This window comes from Arachis duranensis, chromosome 8, assembly GCF_000817695.3.
Source record: "Arachis duranensis cultivar V14167 chromosome 8, aradu.V14167.gnm2.J7QH, whole genome shotgun sequence".
In the NCBI taxonomy this organism is placed as follows: Eukaryota; Viridiplantae; Streptophyta; class Magnoliopsida; order Fabales; family Fabaceae; genus Arachis; species Arachis duranensis.
Genome location: NC_029779.3, coordinates 32,126,174 through 32,137,849, shown reverse-complemented (window position 1 = coordinate 32,137,849; position 11,676 = coordinate 32,126,174). Strand labels below are relative to the sequence as shown.

Genomic DNA, 11,676 nt, shown 5'->3' with positions numbered 1-11,676 from the left:
AGACACGCACTAATACTGCATATGAAAAACAATTGCATGCAAGGGAAGAGAGGTATATATTGTCCGTATCTTATTTTAGCTTTTACTTTATGATTGTATTCAATGCTTTTCTTATGAGTTATGGTATGTTGTTGGTGAAGTGATACATGCCTGAAGGATGAGGATAATTTTGTTAGGATGGAGTTGGTGCGATTTGTGTTGTAATTATTGTGAAATTGAAACTTATATGACCAAGGTTTTTAAAATTGGTTCAAATTGGCTAGTTGAATCGATCAAACTGTGAACCGATGAAGATTGCGATTCGGTCCAGAGTTATATCCGCAAATTTTAAAAATCGGAATTAGACCGTCGAATTGGTCAGGAATCACTCAATCGAACCGATTCGAGACTCGAACAGTTTTTGAATTATGAAAAAAAAACGACATTGTTTCGTTCCCTGCCTAACCCGCTACCTAGGTCACAAAAGGCCAGAACCCTAATCCCCTTCCTTAAGGTAGCGTTTGGTGGAGAGACAGAGACGGAAAGACTGAAATAAATCACAGTATTTTGTTTGGTGTAAAATGGGAGACAGGAATTGAAACAAGAATGAAACTCTAATTTAATTTGCACAAAAGATAAAATTAGAATTAATTAATTGAAATGAAAGTATTTTAGGTATAAAATGTTATTAAAGTTTTAGTCTCCATCTCTAAAAATTTCAATCAATCCCCTGTGTCCCTACTTTTTGGAGGTACTGAAATACTGAAATTTTAGAGACAGAGACAGAAATTTTAGTACCAATCTCTGAACTAACAAACACGATACTGAGTTTCAATCTCTCAGTCTCTATCTCAGTACCTCAAAACAAACGCTAGCTAAGTGAGCAACCGAGCACGCTACCTGGCAGTAGCATCTCCCCCTTCGAGCTCCTTCACTTGCTCCATCTAACCACGGGCCACGTGTTAAAAGATAAGAGAAAGTTTAGGGGGTCCGTACTTAACCAACAAAAGAAAAATGAGTAATTATCCACCATTAGATGTAATTTCACACCATTAAAAATATTAATAATAGCTAATTGATTACTATAAATCACAAAATTTATTGACTCTTAACACTCCTTATAAGATAATACACCCCTAGCATGAATATAATTAAAAAAATTGTTAAAATAATAATAATAATAATAATAATTAAAAGTAATTACATGACAATATAACTAATTTTAATCGTCATACAAATTGCTAATAAGATTAGTAACCACTAAAAATTAATTTTTTTTGGTTTGCAATCATTTGAAAGTTATATATAATGACCAATAAAATTTTTTATCAAAAAAAGTATAAGCCAACTAATATATAATTGTGAATAAGAATCTTAGTGATTATTTTTATTGTGGTTACAAATAAAATAGATTGTCACTAAAATATTTTAATTTTCTTTTAGTGAATAGTGAGATACATATTATTGATGAATATTTCTTATTTCCTTGTACATATTTTCCTCCAAATTTGGAAATTAGAAAAGATTTAAAGTAGGAGACTAGGGCCATGTACGTCAAATTAAATAAATGGTAATTAAAACATAAGAAAAAGGGAAAATCATGAACCTTGTTGGAAAATCGGCTACATGCATCGTGACATTTCCAGGAAAATCTCTCAAAATGTACCTAACCAGAAAAAAAGGCATGGTGGTCACTAGAAGCAGTGATTGCGACGTTACCCAATTGTAACGTAACACACCTTTGAAGCAATTTACTCACTAAGCACTAATTTAAAGTTCAATCTTATTAGTACTCTTCATATACCCTCTTCAGTTTCTAAGCTTTTCTGCTCAACCAAGTTCATGGCAGCAAGCACGACTAGCATCCCATCTCACATAAAAGCCTGGGTCTACAATGAATATAGGAACATTGAAGAGACTCTCAAGTTAGACCCAAACATAGCTACACCACAAATCAAGGATGACCAAGTTCTCATCAAGGTTGTGGCTGCAGCCCTTAACCCTGTAGATTATAAGAAGGCCCTTGGACTTTTCAAGGACACTGACTCTCCATTTCCAGTAAGGATTTATTATTAATATTATTATTATTATTATTATTATGAAGGAAGAGTTTTGATGCATATACTTGAATAAATTAATCAACGAACTTAGATGTACACTAAAATCAGTTATTAATATAAAATATATGTTAGAATATAAATATACATTAAAAATAAATTAAATAATACATATATTTATATATAAATATATAAGTGATTGTTGATTTTAGTATACAAATAATATTTTTATAAATTAATTATCTGAACATAAAATTTTTTAAGATTCTGACAAAATTATTCAATAGATTATTATTTTTGGTAATTTTGTAGAACTAAAATAATTTTTTAAAATATCAAATTAGATTATATTTTTCATAACTAAAAAAATACAATTTTGGTCCCTAAAATATAGGTTGAAAATTTTTTTCATCCTTAACCTTTTTTTGCGAGTTAAATCTCCTTTTGACCCTTGAAATTTGGCTTGATACTCAATTTAATCCTTACAATTTCGCTAACTTCAATTAGATGTAACAGTGGCTCTCGATTGCCCCTGCAATCATTTTCGTAACCGGAATGTTGATCTGACACATTTACTTAACACACATGACACATCTAAGATGGCGTCATGTTGGTTTCACGCTCAAATCTTATGAAAGGGACGCCATTTAAGTATGGATGGGTGTTAAAACTCTCCTTCCAAATCGCACAACACAGCAAAGCCTCTTAACTATCCCATCATTATAACTACCACTATTTTCCTCTCCATATACAAGCTTCATTATAACTCTCTTCACCATCATCAACAACAATAACAATAAAAATATTCGATTTTTTTTTCAAAAAAAGGATAGAGGCATAGAGAGAGACAGACAGAGAGAAAAGCAGAGGAGGAGACAAAGTTGTTATACCATGACACACTGACAATTTGAGCGATGTTAATATTATTGCAGTTGCGGTGGACCTTTGTGTTGAAGGGGAGGGGGCCAAAACAACGTCATTTCAAAGCGACATCATAAGTGAAGGTTTTCAAACATTGGTAGAGGAGCAAAGAAATTTGAATGCCATTCCTGCGAGATCCACGACCCCGACCAAGTTGGAAAAAAGAGAGGTGTGACTGTGTGAGGCATTGCGAGATCCGAAGGTCACTCTTGCCTCCCCTTTTATTGTTGTTGCTATCACGAGCCACCATGAATTTCATGTGTTTAGAGTGTGGTGTAACCTAGCAGAGCTCTGGAAAGATGATAATGGATGATCAGTTTAAAAATTTTGGGACTTTATCTAGGGATTCATTTTAATTGCAGGGGCCATATTGAGTCATCTAACACCTTTTCTAGGTCATATAATCATTACCAAGCACACTCAGCACTAAACAGGCCACGTGAAGAATATTGTGTCAAGTAAATGTGTCAGATCAGTCTTCCGGTGACGGAGATGATCTCAAGGAGAGCCACTGTTGCAAATTCTGGGTTCTAATTAGGACTAACGAAATTGTAAGAGTTAAATTGAGTATCGGGTCAAATTTCAGGGGACAAATTTAAATTTAACTCTTTTTTTGCTCATAAAATCGTCCCTAAGGTTTAACTTAGTTTTAAAAGCATCCTTCGTACTAAAATATCCTTTTTCTTCTTCACAAAAATACCCCGTTTCTATTATTCTTTTTCTTTTTCTCCATCACAGCAGCATCTCTTCTTTTTTTTCTTCTTCATCACAGTACTAGCAGCAACAACAATAAAATCAAAAACAAATTCAATGCAATAAACATAAAAAATAGAATAGAAGTATAAATAAAATCAAAAGCAGAAGAACAATTAGAAGTAAAACAAATCAGAAGCAAAAGTAGCACAAATCAGAATCAGAAGAACAATGAAATCAAAAGTGCAACAATAACGAAATCAAATAAACAAAATTAGAATCAGAAATACAAAAATAATGAAGTTAGAATAAAAAATAGAAGCAGAAGAACAATCAGAAGCAGAATAAATCAGAATCAGAAGAATAATGAAATCAGAAGCACAACAACAATAACATCAAAGAAACATAATTAGAATCAGAAGAACAAAAATAATAAAATTAGAATCAGATGCAGAAAAAATAGAAAGCAGAAGAATAATCAGAAGCAGAATAAATCAGAATTAGGAGCAGAACAAATCAGAAACAGAATTGGAACCCTATGGAGGACCAACGACAAAGACGCGAAGCGGCAACGAGGTCAGTAGTACCGGCGGCAATGGCAGAGCGCCGACGGCAACGAAGCACATTTCCTTCTCCCTCTCCCTCCCTCGCAAGCTTTCTCTTCCTTTGGTTTTGATTTCCGACGGCGACGGTGGCTCCAAGCCTCCTCCCTTTCTCCCTCTTCCTTTCTTCCCCCTCTTCTTCCTTGTCCCCTTTTTTTTCTTCCCCCTCTCGCGTGATTCTCTTCTCTCCCTCATCCATTCTGTTTCTCTTTTTTTTCTTTTTTTAATTTTATAATTTATTTGGTTAGGGGTAATTTGGTAATAAAAATTAAAAATTAAGTAAAAAGGATAATTTTAAAATTAAATTAAACTTTAGGAATGATTTTTGTTTGCAAAAAAAAAAAAGTTAAGAACGATAAAAATTTTCGACCTATATCTTAGAAACCAAAATCGTACTTAACCCGAATTAAAATGATCATTGTTTCAGTTTTTTATGATAAAAATTTAGTTTAAAAGTTGATTGTCTACTTAATTTTTTTCTCTACTTATTTAGTTCCACTCAATATATAATACTAAAATTTGTATATAATCTTTTCAACATGAAATTTTTGTGTGTGGCTTTTGTTTGAAAAGACAGCTCCAGGGTATGATGTTGCTGGTGTGGTGGTGAAAGTGGGAAGCAAAGTGAAGAAATTTAAGGTTGGAGATGAAGTTTATGGTGATATCAATGAGAATGCTGGGAATCCAAAGGCTATTGGGACCTTAGCAGAGTATACTAGTGCCGAAGAGAAGGTGTTGGCACACAAACCCTCTAATTTGAGCTTTATTGAAGCTTCTAGCCTCCCTTTAGCAATCATCACTGCTTATCAAGGTATCGAGAGAGCTCAATTTTCTTCTGGAAAATCTATTCTTGTTCTTGGAGGTGCTGGTGGAGTTGGAAGCCTTGTTATTCAGGTTTGGATAATGCTATCTTAAAGGAATCAACTTTTCTTCTATCAATATTCGGCCAATAAAATAGTAAATGAGCAAAGATTAAAGGGAGGGAATTTTAGGATATGATTTACACCTAATTATTAACATTCTTATTTAATTTTTTTTTTTCCATTGTGGAGTATAAAACATGTGTCACTGGCGAATTTGATGTTGTAGTTAGCCAAGCAAGTTTTTGGTGCATCTAAGGTAGCAGCTACTGCTAGTACTGGAAAATTGGAGCTGTTAAGGGAGTTAGGAGCAGACTTGCCTATTGATTATACAAAGGAGAATTTTGAAGAACTGCCAGAAAAATTTGATTTTGTGTATGACACAGTAGGTAAAGATATATGCTACTTTATCACTTTTCACAGTTATTTGTATGTTCTTAGTAGATCATTAAAGGTCAAAATTTTATGAAGTTTAAAAATTCGGCAAAATTTGAAATGGTGTGCAAATTCTATAAAGTAAGAAGAAAAATAAAATTAAAAGAATGAGAGTGAATTCACACTATATATATAATTACTAATTAATAACTAAATATGCAAACAATTTTATATAAAGCATTGTTTTTCACTGTTTTGCATACGAGCAATATTACATGGCGAGCAAATATCATTATTTTTTGCCATCAATAATTTATACTTATATTTATTAAAATTTATTTTTTAAAAATAATTTAATGTTTATATTAGTCAAATAGATAAAAAATACTAAAAATTACTAGCCTAGAGTTTCTCATTGCATATTTGAACCAATAACTTACATATGCTTTGAATAATGCCTATATATTCGGTGAAAATTTGTACATTTTGTTCGACAAAAATAACTTTTTGGTGCTAAAATATATATATATTTTAAAATCTATTTTACTGAAAACTGAATATTTAATAAAAACTAGTAGTTTATACTATAATTAGAAGCTGTTCATATCCTGGGTCGAGTTGTTCGACCCGAGATATTCTACAGACAAAGCGACTGACCTCTTCAGGTCAGGACAATCTAACATCTTCTCAAAGAGCTCGACCAAGTCACGAGAAAGCCCAAACAAAGGGCCCAAATAGAGGAACACGCCCCAGATCCTAAGGCAGCCCAAAGCCTACAAAAGAAGGGCGGTTCCCTTGAAGATAAGATGACCTCACTCAAAAGATAAGATAAGATAAGATAACTAACTTATCTTATCCAAAAAGGTCACTCCACACCATTATAAATACACTGGAGCACCCAGGTATAACTCATACTCTGATTCTACTCAATACCTGCTTAATACCCTTGCTAACTTAAGTATCGGAGTCCCTTGCAGGTACCCCCCACCCTCCGGAAAAGAAGGATCAACAGCACTCTCAGTCCCGCAAGTCGAACACACCAGCTCCGGCCGCAATACACCTGTCGGACATGTCGGTTCCGACCAACACAAAAAATCTCGACCGAGATCGACCTACAGTTTCAGGTAACCCTTGGAACAGTCTCCTACAGAGATAAGTTATAAAAGTAATCCCTTAAAGAGACCTGACAAAGGTCCGGGAAAGAGGATTACAAAAATAACTTAGAAGGGGACCAACATAAAGAAATCGGTTATGAGGCGCTAAAAATACAAACAAAAGCGAGAAAACCGAGAAACAAGTCGGACCCCCCACAGTCACGGCCTCAAAAGGATCCAAGCTACAAACAATAAGTACGAAAGCAATCTAAAGAGGCCAAGCAGTAAGATTCCAACAGATACCCTATTAAAGCACAATAAAAGCATAGTATGATAAAGCTTCAAGAGGCCACCAAAATCAACCTCAAAGAAACAATTTTGTTTTTCAAAATAAAGTTGCTAAAAATAGCAACTGGAGTATCAACAGTCAACAAAGCATCATTTACAAAAAAAGAGTTCAAAGCCCACAAACTGGGCTATTTACACAAATACTTAAAAAAGGAAGTCAACCAAGATCTGGAGCCTTCCCGGCAGCATCAGTACGGGGAGAAGGATGGCAAGTCTGAATAGGCACAGCATCTACAGTTCCATCATCCCGGTTCAGAATCTGCCAATTCAGATCGGACGTAACGGGAGGAACTGAGGAGGTCGACACTTTAAGAGAAGGCACTGGGGGAGGGTCAGCATCATCATCATCCTGGTCATCAAGGACAATCTTACCATCCCTCACAACATTGTCCAGGCTGACGAGAGTCAAGTCGGCATCAGAAGTAACAATCCGGAACTGCTCCATCAGGTTCTCGGAGGCAGCAGTTACGCCACCCACAAGGTGACCTTGAAGCTCGGCATAATTAACCCGAGAAGTTTCCAAATCATCCCGGAGATGCATTAATTCCCTATAAGCCGAGACATAGCTATCCTTATGCTTCAAGGCCATGTCCTCAGCCAACTTCAAAGAAGCAGCCAGGGCAATAGAGTTGGCCTTCTCACCCTCCAGCTCCTTCTCCACCTTCGCCAACTTCACCTCCAACTCATCCTTCAGACCCTTGATCCGATCAAATTCTGACTTGGCCTCCTCCATGAAGGATTTTGTGGCATGAATCGGGATCCCCTGAACTGTTCAGAAAATAGCCGCACCCATATGAGCCATCTTCACACTACTTTTGGTGATAAAATCAAGATGCTGAAGAAGAGACACGTCGTCCATAGAAAGCCCACCATAGGGGGCAATTTGCTGGTCAACAAACTCGATAGCATCAAAGTCCAGGGCATCCAGGTTAAAGGGCTCGGATGTTTTTTGCTTTTTTAAAGGAGGGACACCAGAAGCAACGGCAGAAATCTGAGGAGGATCGACCTGATGAAACCGAGGAGTAGGAATTACTTTCCTCGGCCCGAGAGAACTCGACACAAGAGGCTTCATGTGACCTGAGAAGATCCATCGCAGGCCACTTTGGCCGAGATGTTCAGAGTAGCAGTTGCCTTTTTTGCCCTTTTAAAGGCCTTCATGGAGTCGTTGTTCTTTGACATCCCTACAAAAACAGAATTAGCCACAGCAAAGAGTTACGGTCACAACAAGAGAAAGAAAAAAATTAAGAAACAAGTATAAGAGACAAGTCAGACAAGTACCCAAAACAGTCCGAACCAAGGACGAGTCATTCAAAAACCTTTTTGTATCAAGATGGGGTGGTTTCCCCCATAGATCCTCAAGAACAACAACAAAGGCACGCTCAACATCATCAAGCATCTCCCAGGTATAGCGAGACACTCTCACATCCCTCTGCCACTCTAGAGGAAAAGAAGGCTCATCATTTTCATCAAGAAAAAAGGGGCGGGCCCCCTCGACAGAATGAACCTTAAAGAAGTAATTCTTGAACTCCTTAAAGGACTCATCATACATAGCAAAAACTTTGTGGCCCTGGGCGGACCTGAAGGAAACCTAGGAAGCTTTCTTTTTTGAAGAACCGCCAGGCTTGGCGGAAACAAACAAATAAAGGTAAAGAGTCTGGGTAGGTGTTACATCTAATTCACGGCAGAGAAGTTGAAAAATTTTAATAAAACCCCAGGAATTAGGGTGAAGCTGGGATGGGGCAATATTACACGACCACAACAGGTCGGTCTCGAAAGTAGTAAAAGGAAAAGTAACGTTCAACTGGCTGAAGAAGTATTCATAGGCATAGAAGAAGGGACGCTCCCTCTCAATGGAAGTCGGAAAACAAACTCTCTCGTCAGAATCAGGAGCAACAAGCTCGTAATCCTCCTCACGGGCATTGTTACCACAAATCATATGGCGCTTTCTTAGCTCTGTGCAAAACTCAGCATCCACAACAAAAACACACAATAAAACAAGGGAGTCCAGCCAATCGGACATCCCCTCGGGAACTCTGGAAGACACCTCTACAATGTTATTGCGAAGAAGACATAAGGCCAACTAACCTTACAAGTAAGAAAAGAAGATGGGGTTACCACAAACATCTCGGACAAAGGGAGAAAACAACTCGGTCAATACTACTTAGGCAATGGAACAAAGAAAAGGAAAACCCCAGGACTCAAACCAAAGTCCTGGGGCATCCTTTGGAGGCAGTAACAAAGCAAGGTTTCCAGAAATCAATCTACAAGCTTACATCCCAGCATGTCTCAAAAAGAAATTCAAAAAACAACAAACACCTTTCTTCAAGGAGAAATACAAAAAATCGTTACATTCTACCAAACACGCCAAGCAGAGATCATTAAAGATGCAACCTTTTTTCAACATCAGACAAAAAGCAAATCTCCAAACAAAGCGAGGAACAGACGCAGATTCTTATCAAGTATCAGGCAGGAAAAAACCACAAGCGACAATAAAACCCTAGAAAGCCTCAACGGAAAAGCCAAAAAGAAAGACAGGAAAAACATGTTACAGTGACAAGCAAATACAAGACCACGAAAAGATTCAAACTTTCAAACATGCAAAATCAAAACTTCACCAAAAACTGAAGACAAAGCTACGAAAGAAGCAAGAAAGCTAGTACCAACCTGGTAAGAGCAGCGAGCTTCAAAGAAACCAAAGATGGAAGACAAAATCTGGGAACGCCTTCTCACAAGCAAAAGAAAGAACACAAACAAGAGCAATGTCGCAGGGAGAAACGCAAAACTCCAGGCTCCCAAACGCCAAACGACGCCGCAACACAAAGAAAGCAAAAGCGCAAACAAAAACCAGAGAGCGGAGAGAGCGGAGAAAAGAAGTTACGAAGAGGGAAAAAGGAGAGAAACCGTTTATGGGTTTTCAAAATCGAAATAAAGAGCCAAAGGGAAACGGGGCAATTAATGTTCAAATTAAAGAAGGCATTAAACCCTCGCACGTTCCCAAAAAAGCGCCGATATAAAAGCGCGCGTCTTTTAGAAGAAACGTTCTACATTCAAAGCTGCTACAAAGGAGTCAACAAAATGCTTGAGTTTGGCTTCACCAAAGAAAGACCGAAGTCAAGGACTCGATCTCAAAAAGAAGACCGAGCTCAAGCAGGGGCACTGTTCATATCCTGGGTCGAGTTGTCCGACCCGGGATGTTCTACAGACAAAGCGACTGACCTCTTCAGGTCAGGACAATCCGACCTCTTCTCAAAGAGCTCGGCCAAGTCACGAGAAAGCCCAAACAAAGGGCCCAAATAGAGGAACACGCCCCAGATCCTAAGGCAGCCCAAAGCCTACAAAAGAAGGGCGGTTCCCTTGAAGATAAGACGACCTCACTCAAAAGATAAGATAAGATAAGATAACTAACTTATCTTATCCAAAAAGATCACTCCACACCATTATAAATACACTGGAGCTCCCAGGTATAACTCATACTCTAATTCTACTCAATACCTGCTTAATACCCTTGCTAACTTAAGCATCGGAGTCCCTTGCAGGTACCCCCACCCTCCGGGAAAGAAGGATCAGCAGCACTCTCAGTCCCGCAAGTCGGACACACCAGCTCCGGCCGCAATACACCTGCCGGACACGATGGTTCCGACCAACACAGAAGATCTCGACCGAGATCGACCTACAGTTTCAGGTAACCCTCGGAACAAAAGCTAAAAGAGATTTTATTGTAAAAAAGGCCAAAGTGACAGGGCATTGAAGGCTACCAAAGAAGGAGGACAAGTAATAACAATAGCAGGACCTGCAAGTCCACCTGCAATATGGTTCTTTCTCCATTCAGATGGTGCTGTCTTGGACAAACTCAAACCTTATTTGGATAGTAGCAAGGTGAAGCCAGTGTTGGATCCCAAGAGCCCTCTCCCATTTTCTAAGGCAATAGAAGCATTTTCCTACCTCAAGACCAATAGAGCCACCGGAAAAGTTGTTATACATCCAATCCCATAAGCATATAATGCATGTTCAATATTTCTGTTTAAGTGTGTGTGTGAGTGTGAATTGGTAATAAATCCATGCGAAATGGTGGTTGTAAAATAGTTGCACATATTGGTTGTGTTTTATTGGCAAAAAATAATTCAGAGTACGTATGATAATAGTATAACGCTATGGTATATATAAGGGGTAAGTATGGTTTTGGTCCCTAAAGTTTAGCGTCAGAATCGAAACTGTTCCTGACATAATTTTTTATTTAGAATCATCCTTAACGTTTTTTTCGTAGTAAAATCGTTCTTTTAAATTTTTCTGGACAAAAATACCCTTCATTACTACTGGCACCTTTACCTCCACCACTAGCACCGACATCGGCAACGGCACCAACACCAACACTAGCACCGGCACTAACACCGGCACCAACAGCAACACTAACACCTCCACCTCCACCTCCACTTCCAAGAATAACAGCATTAACAGAGAAGCAGAAAATCAACAAATCAACACAAATTTAACACAAGCAAAACAGAAAGCAACAAATCAACAAATCAACGCAAATTCAACAAATCCAATAACTAAATCAACACAAGCAGAAGCACAAATTCAACAATGGAGAAGTAGAAGCAGAAAATTCAACAAGAAAGAGAAGCAGAAGCAGAAAATTCAAGCACAAAGCCAAATCAACAGAGAAGCACAAAGCCAAATCAGAAATTCAAAGCACAAAGAAGCAAATGCAGAAGGCGAAGCAGGGCCACCGGCAGCTCGTGGACGA

General features: G+C 37.7%; 1 protein-coding gene across 1 annotated transcript; it reads left to right on the top strand.

The window, feature by feature from the left end:
- The first annotated feature begins 1,821 nt into the window (after positions 1-1,821).
- Positions 1,822-11,005, top strand: LOC107462129 (2-methylene-furan-3-one reductase-like). The gene is made up of 4 exons (XM_016080696.3): positions 1,822-2,037; positions 4,826-5,146; positions 5,342-5,501; positions 10,657-11,005. The coding sequence occupies exons 1-4, from the start codon at positions 1,822-1,824 to the stop codon at positions 10,920-10,922; spliced, it is 963 nt and encodes a 320-aa protein (XP_015936182.1). The 3' UTR covers positions 10,923-11,005.
- Positions 11,006-11,676: the final 671 nt, after the last annotated feature.